The sequence below is a fragment of the Megalopta genalis genome, chromosome 3 (assembly GCF_051020955.1).
Source record: "Megalopta genalis isolate 19385.01 chromosome 3, iyMegGena1_principal, whole genome shotgun sequence".
In the NCBI taxonomy this organism is placed as follows: domain Eukaryota; kingdom Metazoa; phylum Arthropoda; class Insecta; order Hymenoptera; family Halictidae; genus Megalopta; species Megalopta genalis.
Genome location: NC_135015.1, coordinates 25,788,930 through 25,807,955, shown reverse-complemented (window position 1 = coordinate 25,807,955; position 19,026 = coordinate 25,788,930). Strand labels below are relative to the sequence as shown.

Sequence of the window (19,026 nt, the reverse complement as noted above, 5' to 3'; positions counted from 1 at the left end):
CGCCAGCGGTTTCTCCTTCGCGGCGGAACGCGCAGGTCAACTCCTCGCCGAGTTCTGCGGCCTAGGGATGGGGCCGGCCGGGGGGCAGAGAGACAGGGGGGTAAGCCGGCGGTGGGAGAGCGGAACGGTGATGCTCGTGACGCTGGCTAGCGCGAATTTTGGCACAGCTCGCGAAAATTTCTCACTCGGCTTTTCGCGGAAAACTTGGACGGCCCTCGACACGGCCAATCGGCTTGAATTATGACTGATGAAGTGCCGTGCCGGATTAATGGAGAAAACGGGATGTCGAGGCGCCTCGGTTGCGCCGAATCCGCGCGGTTTCGGCATCCGGCCGGCACCGGCCGATCCGGACGGGTTGCACGGGACGACCGGAACAGACTCGCAATTTCACGAGCGGTCTCGCGACCGTCTCGACTGCGAATTCCTCTCCCCCTCTCTCCCTTTCTCTTTCTCTCTCTCTCTCACTCTCTCTTTCTCTCTCCCTCTCTCTGTCTATCTCTCATCAAGAATCCCCGCGAGAAGAAAGCACGGTTCATCGGAGCGGTGTCTATCGGCTCGAGGCAGAACGCTCGAGAAAACGTTCCGACAAAACGAATCCAGGAAAGTCGACGAACCCGGTGTTCGAAAATCGATGCCGCGCGATTCGTCCCGCGACACCGGCAACGGAAGACGTTCAATCTAGCGAGCAAGCAGCCGTGCACGGTATCGTTGGGTTGTCTCGGTGGTAGTCGAGAGCGCCGGTAAAAATCCAGCGTGTCAATCGACACGACACGGTTCTCGGCGGCAGCGAAGCTTCGAGCAACGTCGATCGCAGTTTTCCCCCTCTCCGTGGATCCCCCGCCCCCGGAGCCGGGCGTCGCGGGGGGGTGGTGTTAATGGGCGTACTCGCGGTTAACACCCTACGGCGGGCGGCGGTGGGAGAGCTGGCCCGGCTCGCGGGACGGAGACAGAGGAGGGGAGCGCGCGAGACGGAGCGACATCGAGGGAAGACCGTCGGAAGCGTGGTGCATAGCCGGCGCGAGTGGTGGGGATGCCCGAGAGAGAGACGGAGCGGTGCGGTCGAAGGAGGACGGACGGAGAGGGTCGAAACGCGCGGGACGGGGGAGGGACGTCGGGAAAGGCGTCGAGAGCAACGCCGCTGGGATTGGCGCCGGAACGCCAATCCCGACTACGAGCGCTCATTATCGCCCGTTGGACGCCGGGGAAGGGCGCCTCTATAGCGTTCGCAGCTTCCTCGTCGCGTCGAGGACGGCGGCGTATCGGCCTCTCGCTCGCGCTCTAGCGAGCTTATAGCGAGTCGGGCCGGCGAGGCAGGTTCTCCCACCAGGCCGGACCGGGACGGGGCTGTAGGGGAAGGGAGGAGGAGCCCCTGCACCGTCTCAGTCTTCGCGTCGCTGCCCTCCAGCATTCACGCCTCCCGCGTCCGTTCGTCGGCGCAGGCACACTCCGCTCGTCTGTATACACGCACACACCGCCGTGCCCGTACACGTAGCCGCGCGTACACACGCCCTGAATCCGGACGAGGACTTTAGCACACCAACACCTCCGCGGGAGGTGTGGGGGTGAGCCCCCAGAGGAGGTGTCAATCCTAGCGCTGCTCAGTGACCATCGCGGCGCCACCCAAGTAACACCTTTCGTCCGCTCTCCGGCCCAGGTTCGGGAGCAGCAGAGCAGCCGAGCCTCTCTAGAGCTCTCTCTCTCTCTCCCTCTCTCTCTCTCTCCTCTCACGGTGTCTCTCTCGCACTCGCCTTTTTGTCACTTGCGTCTCTCGCGTTCCGGGTATACCCACACGGCACACTGAACTGTCCTCCCCGGCTTCGTCGTCGTCGTAGCCGCCGTCGTCGTCGTCGTCGTCGTCGCCCGCCGTCGTCGTCGTCGTCGTCGCCGTCGATCGTCGCCGTCGCCGTCGGACGCCGTTTACTCTCCAGCACGCCGAGCCGGTGCGCGCGGCCGGCCTCGCTCCGTTTACTCGCGCGTCGTCCTCGTCGGCCGCGTCCTCGCGCGCCCACCGGTTTCGTCAGTGTGGTGATCAGAGTGCCCACGGAACATCGACCAGGTGAGCACCCGAGCAGTGTGCGCCCCAGTGAACAACAGTGAACGCAGGATACTCGAAGCACAAGTGAATCAATCGATCTAATACACAAGTAATCCTCGGACGTGGCCCAGTGGACCTTTCTTCCTTCTGTCTCTCTTTCTCTCTCCCCGAAAATCCGTGTCCGTGACGTGTTCCGAGGCGATCCATCCGTATCCCGCGTGTCTCTCGCTCTGTCTCCACACCCTTTCTCTACCTCTGCCTCTCGTCTGTCTCTCTATATCCGCCTGTCGCGTCCGGTCGATCAGGAAAAAGAAAACAGAGAAAGAAGCGTGTCTCGCAGAACTCGGAGTGCAAGCCACTTCTCGTCCACCGCAGTTCCCGCAGAGCGAGGAAAAGAGTGCTGAGTTGAAAAGGCCCGTCGCGACGTACGATGTTCTCTGGCGGGTTCGCGACGGGGCCCGTGGCGATCGCAGGACCTCAGTGGGACCGCGAGGAGGCCAGCGAGGACCGCGGGATCCGCTCCTGAGCGGGCCTGGTCTAGTCCGTGCGGAAACATGTCCGAGAACGAGCCGAACAGTTGCGGTTGACGGGTCCGATGCTCGAGCAGAGTGACTAAGGACTCTAATCCGGCGAAGACTATTGGACTATCCGCGTGACAAAGCATCGAAGGACGCGTCCGAAGCGGCAGCCAGCTGATCCCGCGGTGCAAACGAACGCTCGTGAAAAGACGGACAACGAAGTGTGTCTCGAAGAGAAGTAGTGCTAACTAAACCCAAGTGCGAACTCGTCGACGGTTACCGATACTAGTACGAGCAGAGTTTGGTTCGGTATTTTAGCGTCCCTCTAGTTTGAGTCACTCGAAGAGGAATCTCGCGCGACTCGGCACACCCGGCCCGTCTCGATGAGATTCGAACAAGACACGGCGTGCAGGGGTACCCACTGCGCCAGCACTCCGCAACCCTCCGCGCTGCAGCAGCGATCACGGGTCGAGGAGGTGGTGGAGGAGGAGGAAGTGGACTCCTCCGCGAAGGACATCGAAGGTCAACGACGTAGACGAGAATTGGAGGCTAACGTGGTCGAGGGTGCGAACACGGGGCCGAGGGCCGAGGCGGGGGGGCCTGGGATGGCGTACCCCGCGTCAGCGACGGCTCTGAATCAGCACTCGCCATTCGCCACCTCGATCGCCGGCCCGCCGTCCGCGAACCCGAACGGACACATTACCGGCGGCCACCTGCCGGCCCCGGCCGCCCCGAGACCGACGGACTTCAGCGTCTCCTCGTTGCTGACCGCGGCCAGCACCCATCCGCCGATCTTGGGCGGCTCGTCGTCCCAAGGCAGCGCCTCGCCGCCGCCCGGCGGACCCGGTAGCCCGGCGGCCGCGCCGGAAACGCCGCCGCCGTTGCCCAGCCAGAGGGAATTGTCGCATCCGTCCTCGGCGGTGGTCGTCGCCAGCTACTTCAGCGCTGCCACCCTGGCGGCGGCCGGCTTTTACAATCCTGCGGCCCATTTGCCGGCGACCAGCTCGCCAGGCCCGACGGCCCATCATCTGCCCGGCAAAGGGATCCTGAATAGCGCGCACCATCATCCGCATCTGAACCCCCACGGGATCACGCCACCAGGTGAGCCAGACAAGTGTTCTCTACCTAAGATAACGACAGTGAAACCCGGTCCAGTGTTGTCTCCGTTGTTGTTGTTGTTGTTGTTGTTCTTGTGCGATTCATTGCCCCGATACCGAGCTCTCGAGAGAGCTCGCGAAAAAGGTCGCGCTCGACGCGCGACAGTGTTCCGTTCTTGCCACGGTCCCCGTGGGACTCGGTACGGAACGTAGAATCGTCGCGGGTTCCTCGTAGAACGGAGTAGGTATCGTTCGGAGTGATCCACGGGGTCCCCGGTGTGTGAAAACCGCGGTTCAAAGTGCAAACGTTGCGCGAACTGTGCTCCGGCCAAGTTCGACGGACCGCCGACAGTTCCGTTTCTCCCGTAATCTTCTCGTAACGTTCCAAGTGAAAACGGCACGCGGGAACGCGAGCTCTCACGTCCAAGTAGCGATCTACCCTTGGGTCTTTCAAGGGAAACACCTTCGATTAATCCGAAGCACAATTAAAGAGTTAAACACCGCCCGATCGAGTGCCGCAGTCTTTCTCGCAGAGAATATTCTCGGTACAGAGCTTCGCCCCGAGTCGAGGCCGTGAATGTTGATTCGCGGAAACCTCGGCCGGAGCGAGAAGCTGCAGCCGAGATAGTTCAGACCTCCCTGGCGCCCTGGGGAATATTCAAAAACTCGTTACGCGGCCCATGCTCCCGGCGAGCCGGGCTTTTCCGAGAACGCGCCGGCAACTTTTATCGCCTCGCGCCGGATAAAACGGAGCCCGACCGACCTGGAACACGGCTGGGATCAAGGACCCCTCGCAAACCTTCGCAAATCTTCGCGAACCTTCGCAATTCCTCGCAAACGCGAGCAAATTCGTCGTCGAACCAGGCCAAACCTCTGCAACGCCACGCTTCTCGTCGATCTCTCGAGATTCGTTCGACAAAGTCCGCTGTTCCTGCGAATCGTGCGAGACATGATTCAAGAGAAACCCCGAGAAAGGTCGCGGATCTCGAAAATTGTTGTCCGGGGACAGGACTTGTTGCGTGTTCGCGAAAAAACCGGGTCGTTTCGGCGTCGATTCCGACTCCGCGGGTTTCCGCGGTCTTCGCGTCGGTCGTCGCGATGATCGTACAGACGATTCCAATGATCGTCCGAGAAAGACGTACGCGCGGCACGCGAGAGAACCGTTCCATCGCTTATTCATCCGGCCGGATCGGCTGCGATACATTCGTTTCCCGAATCGACGATCGGTTTGTTAACGTGGCGAGCCGTGTTTTCGCTCGGCCGGCCGTTCGTCCGGCTGTCAATCGTGGCCAACGACGTTGTTAGACGTCGCCTCTCGTTGCACAGAGCCGTTCATTCCGTTTCACGTCGAACGGGATGATCTATCTGTCCACCGGCGACGATCCGAGCGGATCGCGCGGAGCTTGTCTTCCCGGCGAATTAGAAAATTCGATGGCGAAAGCGCCGCGAAGAAGCGAGCTTCAAGGCTTCAAGAATCGGACGCGTTGTCGTCTCGGCTACCTTTCGATTCACTTTCGATTCGCGGATGCCGAATCCTTCCAGAAGGTTCCCCGGAAGCGTCGAGAGCTCGCGTTTCGGCAGAAGTTCGCGACGGTACCGTCCGCGGGAGAAGTTTCCGCGCGTCAATTATTCAGCCTGTCGCACGCAATTTATCCGCGATGCCGGATAAATTGGCTCCGGAGACGTTTCTTCGTTGTTCTTGCGGGATTGTTTATCATTGGAGGCACGGAATAACAGTCGTGCGCGAGATACGGGCGGATTTACGAGGTTGTTTGGTGCAGCGCGCGCGCGAACGCAGTTTCAAAGTGATCAGAGTGCCTCTGTAATTCCGGCGATCGATGAGATTCGCCGTCGATTCCGAGTTCGGAACGATCGCCGAGGTTTAGATTGATTCGACGGACGTTTCCGCGTCCGATCGCGGTCGATTTAACGAAGTTCCTCGAGGAAACGCTTCAATCGCGCGGCTTCCGGCCCCGCGCGCCGCGCAAAAATCGGCGCCGGATCGTTCACGTCGCCGTCGTCGCTCGATCGAATCGATTGGAGGCATCGGGGCACCGAAACCGAGGGGCGGGTTCATTAAGGTCGTGATCGGATCCCCGCCGCGGCCGATAACTCGGCCATTCATTAAACGAAACCGAAGCTTTTCTGCGCGGACCGTGTGTATTCTATGTTAATTCATTAATACGCGGCTCGCTTGCCCGCGTCAAACGTCAATTAAAATCGAATTAAACTGGAAGGGCTCGCGTTTCCTCGCGGCGGACAAGCGACGCCTACGCGGCCAAGGGAATGCGGCTCGGTCTTTCGATTGGAGGAAAGAGAAAGCACGCGAAAAACCGTGCCATTTCGCAAATTAATACGCGAGAATCCATCGGGAAAGCTCGGAGTTCGTTCTCGCTCGTCGAATCATAATCTAGCATGCCTTGACGCGATTCCTGGCGAATCGCAAGCGTTTCGGAAATGAACTGCGCTGACTTGTCGTTGAATTCGTTTAATTCGTCGAATTCGTTAAATTCGTTAATTCGTCGAATTTGTCGAACTCGTCGAATTCGTTGAATTCGCGAACTCGTCGAATTCATTAAATTAGTCGAATTCGTCGAACTCGTTGAACTCGTCGAATTCATTGAATTAGTCTAATTTGTCGAACTCGTTGAACTCGTCGAATTCGTTGAATTCGTTGAACTCGTCGAACTCGTCGATGCCGAAATTAAAACGCGACGAACCCGCGACGGAAAATTCGGCGCGTTTCGAACGCGGTCGCGGCTGTCTTCCCGATCGTCGACCACCGCGTTTCCAATGTAAATTGAACTTCCACGTAGATACGAGCGTGACAAAGGAAATTACACGTTACATCAGGATCCGAACCGACTCGGATCACGTGCTCGACCAGTTAATAAACCGTCAGGATTATTAACGTCAGACCGAGGCAAATCGTTCTGTTCGCTGGTATCAGCTTTTAATTGTCAAACGCTCGCGTTTGGCCTCGGATCTTCGCTTCAATTCGAAGATTCTTTGTTCCGTCTCGACTGCGATTCTGCGGCTAAATCCTTCTCAAGAACGTTAAAAAAGCGATCGCCCTGGTAGCAAGACACTACTCGCGTGACAATAGATCGGCTTCTACTTCGTCGATGCACGGTGCATACAAGATAATACAGTATAATATTTGCAGTATAATATTGGGTTGTCCGCAAAAGTTCGTGCCGATTTTTCGTAGATGGACAGGTCTGAATACGTCAGAACGATTGAAATGAAACGACACGCGTACATATCGCGAAAGGCGGTACCTTCAGGCACATTTGGAAAGAAATCTGGTTACGATACGTTGATTTCTGTCAGTTTTGCACGCCTTTGAATATGCAAGGGAACGAATTGCGCGGCCCCATGTGTCTTTGATAACTCGACGAAAGTTGTTGGAGCTCGGTGTTGGAATGTTCTACCCAGTCCACTACGTTCAGCAGACCTGACCCTCTGATTTCCACCTATTTCGATCGTCACGAAATTCCCTTAATGGAAAAACCTTCGATCCTTTGATCAAGATAAACGATCACGTAGAGAAGTTCCTCGCTGAAAAATCTGAGAGATTCTGGAAGAATGGAATCTTGTTGTTTCAAATTGCCCGAAACATGGAGAAAGCTTGTGGAACAGAACGAAACCTGCATAATATAACAAATATACGCTAAAATTGAGATCTCTCGCGTTTCAATCCGTCCTCGAAATCGGCCGAAATCGACGAACTTTCCGGACAAGCGAATAATTCCGTCGCGAACCCAAATAAATCCGCGGTGCAACAAATGCTTCTAAAATCCTCGAACCCTTTCAGGCGCTCTTTTTTCGTCGCAACGCGGCCATCAGCTCCGCAGGTTTCTCCGCAGCTTTTCCGCACTCTGTGCTCTCGCGTGTAATAATCTGCCGGCCAATGATTCGCTTTCGGAGAAAAACGCGCGGCCGGATTTCACTGCGGCGCGACGCGGAACGTTCGTGGGGCCTTTCAGTCCCCGTCCCGCCCTCTGAATGTGTCCCCCGTCTGTCGTATTGACAATGCCGCGAAAGATCAATATAATAAGTGGCAAACAGTTTCTTTTGCTAAATATTTATTTACCGCGCGGAATGAAACGACGCGCCGGACAAACGGACTTCTCGCACTTATCGCGCGGCTCGCGCTGTGCACGCTCGCGTTCGACTGCCGCGAAGTGGATACTCTGTATTCGTGCCGTTTCTTTCTGGTTGCTCGTCTCGTTCAAGTTTTCGTGTCGCTCGCGACCGTTCGAAGCTCGCCCGAAGAAGATTCGAGCTTGGATTTAGCGTTAGATTCGAGCTCCCTGCGGCTTCTAGGTGTCTTCTCTCTGAAGAAAGAAGGGACGCGTCTGCAAAAGTGGCATTGATCTGTTGCAAACCGACAGGCGAAGACTCTTTTCGCAACAGATATTCTCACGGCTCTTTTTCGCCCGTTCTTCGCCTATTTTTCGTCCGCTTTTCGTTGACGATAACGCCTTTGTCCGGAAAGTTCGCGCCGATATCGAAGGAAAATTGCCGCTCGAAATCAACCGATGAAAATCGGTCGGTCAAAATGCTGATCAACCGATCAAAATCGCGCTGATCGCGTGGTCCCCGTCAGCTTGGCGCATCGCCATTGTCCGAGCGGAAGCGCGGCCGCTTTCCGCGGGAACACGCGTCTCTCCGCGGCTGTCCGTTCGTCCGCGTTGCGCAACGCATCCGTCGCGCGACGGCCAGAAAATCGGGGAAAAGACCGCGGCTTTTGTTCGGCCGCACGCGAGTCGAATCTCTGCTTGCGAAACCGTTAATTGCGCCCTGAATCGGATCGCTTCGAAGAAGCTGTTCACCGGATTTACAGTGAATTCTGCCGAAATTTCGGATTGTGCACAGAAATGGACGATTCGGGAAGAGAGGGGATGATTTTATAGTTAAGCGGCTCGTTTTTATAGTTATCGATTGTCGACGATTAGAGAAACGAGGCGCGGGGCTCGGAGAATCGTTCCAAATTGTCCGTTTTCGTTTGCAAGCCGAAGGAAAATTAAGGGAATTTATTGCATTTGCGACGCAAAATTGTTGGGCGAGTGGCGAAAAGTCGGAATCGAGGTTTTCGACGTTGGTTAACCCTTTGCACTCGAGTGCTGACTCTGTGGCGCCGCTAAAAATTGCTGCATCGTTTCTCAAAATAATTAGAACAGCATCGGATTCGTTTATGTTTTAAAAAAGCTGTTAAAATTGCGGATATTGTACTTGAAAATGAGCGCAATTTAACACGCACAGATCGCAATAAATCGTGTAAAATAGAAATACTGTAAATCGGAAAATATGTTTTGAACTTCAAGTTAAAACAGCTTCGAGAGCAAAGGGTTAGGGCTTGCGCTGCGATTCGACGCTGTTTGCCGAGGGTTTCCGATGAGATTTCTCTCACACTCAAATCATTTTCACAGAACTGTAACTGACTATGCTTAACGTCTTCTCGCAATTCTATTTATCCGTTTCTGTCGACGTATCGTTTTGGATACTAGATTCTAGAAGAGTTAGGCTATTTTTATACACATTCGTGAATTTTTATATATGTGAGAACATTTCGACGAGTTGCCAGGAACTCGTTTTGAATTCGTTGAATGACAATTTTTTAATTCTTGGTCACAATAGGTCGCCGACGTTTTTGAACGTGTAAACGCTTAACGTGTACACTATTTATTAATTATATTATACTGTATTAGTCGTATTAAGCAACTTGATGGCTTAATAGATTTTGAAGAGGAAGATTGATGGAGTATGTGAAGATTCGGTTGTTGTTTTTGTGCAACTGAGAGGAGATTGACGAAATATATGAAGATTCGTTCGTTATTTTTGTGAAACTGAGAAGAAATTGACAAAATATATGATGATTCATTCGTCATTTTTGTGAAACTGAGAAGAAATTGACAAAATATATGAAAATTCGTTCGTTATTTTTATGAAACTGAGAAGAAATTGACAAAATATATGATGATTCATTCGTCATTTTTGTGAAACTGAGAAGAAATTGACAAAATATATGAAAATTCGTTCGTCATTTTCGTGAAACTGAGAAGAAATTGACAAAATATATAAAAATTCATTCGTCATTTTAGTGAAACCGAGAGCAGATTTTACAGAATAATAATTAACCGAACGAACGACATCGTTCAATCGCGCAGTCGAGATTAATCGCGACTACAGTCCGCGCTTCCAAAGTTGATTTACCTTTTCTGCACTGTGAACACCGCGGATGAATTGAATACAAAAATGAGTCGATCAAGAACACAAAACAGTGATTGCACATTCAGAGAATACAAGAACGCTGTGACGCTATCTTCGACTCGGTCAAATAATTCAGAGAAGAAAGAAACGTCTACTTTCTGCATCTCGCAATAAATGCAGTCGAAACTTGAAAGCCAGGCATTAAAACAAGCGCTAGTTATGACAAGTGTTAAAACAAGGCCCCGCGACAACAGCTAAGCTGTCATGGGACCACTTTTCCAGCGATTCTTATAAACTAATCCCGCTCGGGTATCTGTCGCGCAGAGCCAAGATAAAGCCGATAATTCATCGACGAACATGATCGAAATAAAGTGCGAAAAATCGGCGAGAACAGCGGCGAAAAATCGCGGGAGCGGACGCCTCGCCGCAGTGCATTCGTAGAATAATTCGTCAAGATGGCAGCCGTAGGGCCTAGACTCGCGGGTCCCGGGGCTTTCGCAAGGGGCCGAATCCGCTTGGAAAACGCGTCGGCCAGCAGCGTGCATTGGGCAACGCCTGGAACAGCGCAGGAAAGATGATAAGGATCGGGAACGCGGCTGCGAACAGCTGAGGAAGGAAAAATCGTGGCCGCACGTCGGCAATACATCACGGGCCGCGGCCGGGCCCGATAATGCAATCGATCTGGCATATCTCTCGCGTTAAACGAGCGACGCCAAGGAGCGCCGATATCGTTTTCCAGGACGCATTGTCTTTGTTGCATCGGCGCCCGAAGCGGACGCGGCCTGTCGGCCGGCCGGGAAACAGGCCCGAGGTGAACGTTTGGAAAACGTGCGGGGCTCCCGCGACTTTTCGCCACGGTGTGTTTACAGTGCGGACGAATCCGCGGCGGCCGAGATTCGCGCGTCAACCCTTTCGTTGCGGCAGTTCGCTCCGGCGGAGCGACGCCGCCGCGCCGAAAAGCGTGCACGTCGGCCACCGAAAGCTCGAAAAGTCGTCGCGAGGACGCCGGATATATCCGGCGCTCGTGACGAAAGGGTTGAGCGCGGCCTGGGCCCGACCGAGGACTCGTTCGGGCTCCTTTCGGGCCGACAGTGCACTTCTCGTACGAACGCGTCAATTTTCAGAAATACGGACGCCATCAGCGCGGGATAACCTTGACACAAACGTTCCGTCGTTTCGACAGAACCAGCGTACGAATCCACTGGTATCAAGGTTAACAAATAGCCCCATTGACATAATCTCGACGGATAGCGAAATCGGTTCAAAGTGTCGAACAAGCTCGCTCCGTTCGGTCTTCGCTCGACGAAGCGGCGAACGTTCGCCGCGATCGCGTCGCTCGATGTTCGAACGGGTTCGACGAGTTTTCGGCGCGGTTTCGCGCGGATCCGGTGCGCGCAAATTAACACGTTCGCCCGGCGGAGTCGTGCGAACGGGAATCCGCGAGGCTATCGCGGAGCCAGTTCCCAGCTGACTCGGCTCGGCAGGGCGTTCGCGCGAACGTCCGGGATTGAACGCGCGAAACATCGTCGAGCAGGGCGAAAGGGCGCTTCCGTCTGGGAAATTAATCTCGCGGGAGACGTGCCGTCGCGGCGGCACTATCTTCGGATTTTCACCGTGATTGATCGGCGTGTTGCAAGATAAGATGCTCTGTGATCGAACGATAATCGATGGTTCTCGCCGGCGACGCGACGGTGTCCTCGCTCGAATAATATTTCTGCCGCTTCGACGTATTGCGGAAGGCTTCCGTGTTCGAATGACAGCGAAAATCGCGACGAATCGTTCTCCGGATTTTAATGACGGCCGGCGAATCGCGCGACCCTGTCGTCGACGGTTTCGAAGACGGAGCAGCGAGATTGGAGAACTGCCATTGCTTGGTTTATTTTGGGGCGCGGTTCGGGACTTTTTCTTCGCTCCACTGGGTTGCGCGTTTGTTTGGGTGGTTTGGATAGGTTTGTACCGGTTTGACGAACTATGTTCAGGAATTTGTTGATTGCATCGCGCTCGATGAGGACGACGCTTCGCGAGGCTAGGCGTTGTCGAGCGTCTTTTTTGCTTTCGGGACTGGCGCGATAACGCGAGTCGTCGAAGGGACTGCGACGCTTCTGACGGCGAGCTTCTGACGGCGAGTTTCTGACAACAGAATCGTCGATTATTCGAGTTAGTTTCGTCGGAGCCACGGAGCAGCGTGCGCGTCTTCGAGGGACTTCGAGTCGCGTTTCGCGAGTCTCGCGAAAAGTTTGTAATTTATTTGATTTCGGTGCTTTGATCAGGTGCTTCGCCGGTCGCGCTGAACAATGGGTGTCTGCTGCAGTGCTCCGCGGGTTCAGGAACAGTGAGAGATTATTTCTAATTGAGAAAGGGGGCCCTGGCTGTGCACTCTGCAGCGCGATCAATATAATATGTTGGAATAATTATTGGAATAACATATTGGACAGTTCGATCCGATGTCCCGATATTCGTTCGGAAATGTACCTGGGTCAAAGGTGGCCCGACCATGCGACCAGGACGTTCTACGTCGTCACCGTGGCGGAGGAAAGAGCTGCTGGAACATTCGACGAGAGGGAAACGGAGGAGAAGTCCCAGAAAATACGACAGGAATGTGGGACCTAGAAATGAAAGTGAAATAAAATTATTCAATTGAAAAATATTCAAATATTCAATGCTCGATATTAGATACTTGAGACGTGGGTGAACCGTTGCAGGAGGACGTTAATTTGCACCACCCGATAGACCTTGAAGAACTGCGCGGGGAACCACAGGACGTTTAAATAACAATAATCATTTATCGGATAATAGTAATAATAATAGCAACGGTGGTAATAACAATTTGCGAGACAGACAGACAGTGTAAAAAATACAAACACTTGTGACAGGTTAGAGAATAAAATGAAAATATATTCCATAGATTTGCGATATTAGATGATAAAAAATTAATACTTTAGCTAATAATTAGATTAACTAATAATCTAATAATAATAATAAAAAAAAGTAATGCTTTTTACGGAACGAATGCTTCGCGTTGCAAAACTAAAATAGCGAAGTGATTAAACGGACAAGTGAGAAAAAAAAAGACTGTGAACGGAGTGGTAACAAATGGAATTCGCTGTAATAGAGAAAATAATATAGAAACAAGTGGCTCTAATGTTAAAAAAATAATTGTCGTTATCTTAATTAGGTAAAATGTTATGTGTGATGTAACGCGCGTAAAACAACGGTTGGTTAATATACAATTGTCAGAGCCGTGGAGCGTTTATTGTTTGTACTTTAATACTGTTATAAACCACTTAATTAGCTACTTATAATATTGTATCACTGTTTTCGTCGAATACGCGAATATTCATTGTATAGTAATCGCGAAGATTTCAATAAATGCTGTCCATTGTAAGGAATAAACTGCAACGTGTTGTTTATTATATCAGTTACGGCAAACGTTCGTAGAAATGCAAGTGCTGCGAATAATTGTAGACTTTGAAACAACTTTTACACTTTTAGTAATATTTTAACGAAAACTTGAGACGACGTGTTATATAGTCATTTCTTTTTTACAGTAATTTCTCTCTAATTCGCGCTCAGATTGCGCATAAAAATAGATAATTTGGGAAGTAGGGGGATTTGGGAAGAGGAGATACGATTATTCGTGCCTTGTGCCTCGTTTTTATAGTTGTTGATAATGAATTTATTGTAATTATAATATTATAATAATATAATATAATATTATAATATATTCATTGTCAACATCTATAAATATATATGAAAATTTAACAAAATATTATATTGGGATATTTCTATTTTCTATTATTTATAATATAGATATACAGTAGTTACTATAATATTATAATATTACAGTTATATTCAGTATAATAATGACATTATAGTTATATTAACATTATAATATTATAGTTTTAGTATAATAATCTAGTAATTACTGTATTTCTATATTACAGCTATAATATTTTAATATTATAATATTCCAGTTACATCTCAATATCATAGTATAACAGTTATATTAATTATAATAATAATATCATAGTTATATCAACATTATAATATTATAGTTGTTGAATAATCTAGTAATTACTGTATTTCTATATTACAGCTATAATATTTTAATATTATAATATTCTAGTTACATCTCAATATCATAGTATAACAGTTATATTAATTATAATAATAATATCATAGTTATATTAACATTATAATATTATAGTTGTTGAATAATCTAGTAATTACTGTATTTCTATATTACAGCTATAATATTATAATATTATAATATTCTAGTTATATTAATTATAATAATAATATTTTAGTTACATCAATATCATAGTATAACAGTTATATTAGTTATAATAATAATATTACAGTTACATTGCCATTATAATATCATAGCCGTTGAATAATCTAGCAATCACCGCGTATCCATATCACAAATAATAGAAAACAGAAACAAATACAATATTTTCATAAATTTTCCTTTATATACCGCTCGCGAAATAACATCTCCATCGAATCGGTGTCAATCTGAGAAACGAGCGTCGCGTTTCGACGGCATTCCGTCGATTAAATCGTTTCATAGGAGGTGTTCCGGCGCTCTTCGCCGCGCGATTCCAGCGACGCCGGTGCAGAAAAATTCGGCGAACACCGTCGAAAACGTTCCCAAAACAAGTTTGCGAAAGTTTCGTAAAGACGCGGCGCGCCGGTTGCGTCTGCCGTCTGAAAATTCCGCGAGTGTACCCCCTCGAGGCGGAGAAGGAGCCGGAGCGTGTTCCGCAGGGTCGAAGAAAATTCCGTGACCGATTTCTCGAATGCAAATTCTCGTCGGCGGGGGAGGGGAGGGGAAGGGGATCGTACCTCTGCCGGCTCGTTCAATTCGAGCGCTCCATCGATGAAGCAAATATATTCAGCAGACACGAAAAAGCGGCGGCAACCGGCAACCGGCAACCGGCAACCAGCAACCAGCAGCAGCACGCCCAACGAATTCGAAAGATCCGCCGCGGATCTGTTCGTTCTAATAGGTTTCGAAAGCCGCGCGGAACCGAGCCGTAATTATTCATTCCGGGCGCATGGATCGCGCGTAATTACGTATAATTACGGCAATGAGTGTGCGTGTGTATATATGTGTGTGTGTGTGTGTGTGTGTGTACCGAAAAGAAGGACAAACAAGGAAGTTCCTGGCCTATCGTTAACGGGCAACTTGCGCCACGGCGAGGACGCGCGGGGCGGAATCCCCGAGCCGATTCGAGCACTTCGAGCACTTCGAAATCTTCATTGTCGCGTATCGGACGAGGCCCGCGGGCATGTTCGATTAAAAATATTCAAATTAACGGGTTAATTAACGAACGCCGCTCCGGATCCGACTGGTCGTAAGCCCCCCGATAAAATCGTTCCTCGGTCGAACGGGGCGAGACATCCGTTTCGAATGTGTTTTTTTTTGTTAACCACGTCCGCAATTCTAAAAATCACGGCGCCGTGGAATCTGGCCGCTTTCGAAAACGGAGGGAATAAATTACGCGATTACAGGAAGCCCACCCTGTAGGGAGTAGTGTTCCTTGCTTGACAATTTTCGAACGGATGAGATCTATTTCGCGCGGATTTTTAATTGCATCCGCGGCAGGGCGCCGGGCATCGAAGATTCCTCCGCAAAATGGCGGAGTTCGAGGCGGAGGCCAGGGACTGATGCGGCCGATAATTAAGGCGCGACGCGAGCACGGAGAACGAGCAGAAAATCGGCGAGACTACGTTTCAACGAAACCACGGATAAATATTGCACCGAACAATAAATTCGTGGCTCGGCCGAAGAGGCGACGGTCGGGCGAGGATTATCTTTCGGGCGATCGGACGACGGCTTTCGACGTGCCGGAAGCCCCTGTCGTCGGACAAGCTCGCGACGCGGGCCCCGCGATCCGTTTTTCTGATTCCCGACTTGCCGGACAAACGGATGATTAGCACCGTTGGATCGTCGGCCCGGCGTCGCATCGGCGGGGCCCCGCGTGTCACGCCAGCCGCGCGTCAAACGGCGAATCCGAGCGGCGCAGAAACGATTTTCAGCCGGGCGGCCGGTGTCTTATCTGACATCTGATTATTACACGCGTCCACCTCGTCCGCTACAACTAGTTATTCCCTTCGTTAACTTCGATGATGAATTAATTCGCCGGGCCCGTTGACACGCGCTTGTCTCGCCGCGGCGCTCTTTCGCGCCGGCACCGGCTCGCACCCTCCGCTGCCCGCCCTTCTTTCCGCGGCCCGGCCAATGGCGGGCCCAAAAACGCAGCTGCCACCTTTGAGTCGTCTTCCATCTTCTGCTATATATTTCGGCGGGAATTCGCGCAATTGGTCCAATTATAGAGCCCCGCCGCGGCCAAGGAGCTTCGCGATTGCTCGCCGATTAATCGCGCGACTCGAAATAATTGGTGGTGAATTCTCTGTAATTCACGATTTTATTGTGCATAAAAATGGGAAGTTTCGGGCGTGGAGAGACGATTATTCTTATGATTGTTATGCGATTATTATGCGATTATTATGCGATTATTATGCGATTATTATGCGATTGTTTGGCTGTTGTTGATCGCGCGACGCTGCAAGCGATCCGATTTTCCTTTATTAACCCTTTGCACTGAAACAGCGACACTGAGGCACCATTAAAATTGTTTATATCACGTTCTCAGGTAATTTTTATATTATTAACACTGGATTTACGGAACCCGTGAAAACGACGGGTCGCTAATTTTTTAATTGACGATTATTCGCATCGTAAAGATACGTTTATGAGTTATTTATTCAATTTATATATACACAAGTGTTATATACGTGTACAAGTGTTACAATAATACTTGTTAAAAATCAGAATAAACGTCTCATCGTTACTTTGATAAACTAATATGAAACAGCTGTTTTCTGTGCTCTGTAAATCTAGCGTTAATGACGCTAGAAAGTGAAAATTTACCATAGGAAATGAGCCGTTTATTTTGAAAGTGGCATAAGTCACTTTACCGTAATGAAAAGTGGTGATTTTTTAATGTTTATACGAAACTATTTATACTGAGAAAAATATCAGTATCCTGAGACAACAAATACAAGTAAATCTTCTCGAAAGTTAGCGCATCCATATTTTTAAACGTGTTAAAACGCAAACCTTAAATATATCGACTTAAAAACAAAGTGACTTATGCCACTTTCAAAATAAACGGCTCAAATATTGGCTCGGCTATTTTGTATTTCTACAGAGCCTGGTAACATTCTATTCGTTCAATATATCGCAATATATTCAATAAAAACATGTTATGTTACGTTTACGTTCAATATATTTATGACAAAAATGAATTTTTCGAGAAGCTAGTTAAAAGTTAGCGACTTCCATACGCGACTCACGCGGCACTGTACGTGTTAATGTTACGACTGTTCGCTGCGTTCACGTTGAATTCGACGGCAATGAATATTATTGTAACCGCGCGAGAGTAAATACGGGGCGCGACGTGCAACGTAAACTATACTTGCAACGGGAATCGCAAAACATTGCTCATCGACGAGGTTGCACCGCCGCCTGAACGCACTCCACCGCCAAAGAGAAATACTGGTTATTGATTTTATTAAGTTCCGTTTATATTGTACATTCCGCGTTTATCTTGGTTTATTTTGCGGTACAGTAATTTCTGCCGAATTCAGATCGCGCGCCCAAGAACAGAGAATTTGGGAAGGGAGATGCGATTATTCAAGAGCCTCGCAGGTCCCGTGAATCTACTGTTAATTAAACGATTCTGAGATATTCCGTGAATTTTTCCAGTTAATATTCGACGAACCTAACGCGTTCACCGTCGACGATAAATCACTAAAATTCTCACGAAGTCGAAGCAATCTAACCCTTTGCACTCGAGTGGTGACTCTGAGGCACCATTAAAATTGTTACATCACGTTCCAAGATAATCTTTATATTATAAAAGTCTAGACGTATAAAAATTGTTAAAAGTCTAACTGTTGTACGAGTCGCAAGACTGTAAATTTCATATGCATAAAATGCACTTTGTTATGTAAAATGGAAATACCATAAAGCGGAAAAATTAAATTAGATTTACAATTAACATGGCTTCGAGTGCAAAGGATTAATGAATCGAAGCGAAACTAGAAAGTTAAAATTTATCATAATGACATTAGAATTCTTAGAACTCTTTCGCATTGTTTCACATCCTGGTGAAATACAGTTTGTTCGAGTATATTGCGATGAAAATATGTTTTTCAAATTGGTCGAGAATGTTAGTGTCACCCATGTGTGACCGACGCGACGCTCGGCATTTTAATGTATTAATGCGTTAATTAACGTTACGTCGCTAGTGACGGCTGAAAGTAGACGGCGCCGTTCTCGCGCGTCGCGGAAACATTCGATGCATTGTCTAAAAAAAAAAAAAGAATTTTGCGCGGAGTCGAAGGAAAGCGTGTACAGCAATGTCTCTTATTATAATAGTTATTAGATATAGCTTTTAGATATAGCTATTTGCTATAGCCATTAGATATAGCGATATTATTATAATAGCTATTAGATATAGCTTTTAGATATAGCTATTCGCTACAGCTATTAGATATAGCGATATTATTATAATAACTATTAGATATAGCGATATTATTATAATAGCTATTAGATATAGCGATATTATTATAATAGCTATTAGATATAGCGATATTATTATAATAGCTATTAGATATAGCGATATTATTATAATAGCTATTAGATATGGCGATATTATTATAATATATAGCTATTAGATATAGCGATATTATTATAATAGCTATTAGATATAGCGATATTATTATAATATATAGCTATTAGATATAGCGATATTATTATAATAGCTATTAGATATAGCGATATTATTATAATATATAGCTATTAGATATAGCGATATTATTATAATAGCTATTAGATATAGCGATATTATTATAATAGCTATTAGATATAGCGATATTATTATAATATATAGCTATTAGATATAGCGATATTATTATAATAGCTATTAGATATAGCGATATTATTATAATATATAGCTATTAGATATAGCGATATTATTATAATAGCTATTAGATATAACTTTTAGATATAGCTATTCTAGTTTTTATGGTCGTTGATTCTCGACAATTATAAAAACGCGCTACAAGGCTCGAACAATCGTATCTC

General features: G+C 48.7%; 1 protein-coding gene across 3 annotated transcripts in view; it reads left to right on the top strand.

Annotated features, from left to right (window-relative positions):
- The first annotated feature begins 1,382 nt into the window (after positions 1-1,382).
- Positions 1,383-19,026, top strand: part of bi (T-box transcription factor bifid) — a 208,951-nt gene continuing 191,307 nt past the window's right edge. For 2 of the 3 annotated variants that reach the window (XM_033473505.2, XM_033473504.2), the window contains exon 1: positions 1,384-3,654. In XM_033473505.2, coding sequence (XP_033329396.1) covers positions 2,937-3,654 — 718 coding nt within the window. In that variant the 5' untranslated portion in view covers positions 1,384-2,936. Of the gene's footprint in view, positions 3,655-19,026 lie in introns of all 3 variants that reach the window. The other variant, XM_033473506.2, reaches the window with a different exon arrangement.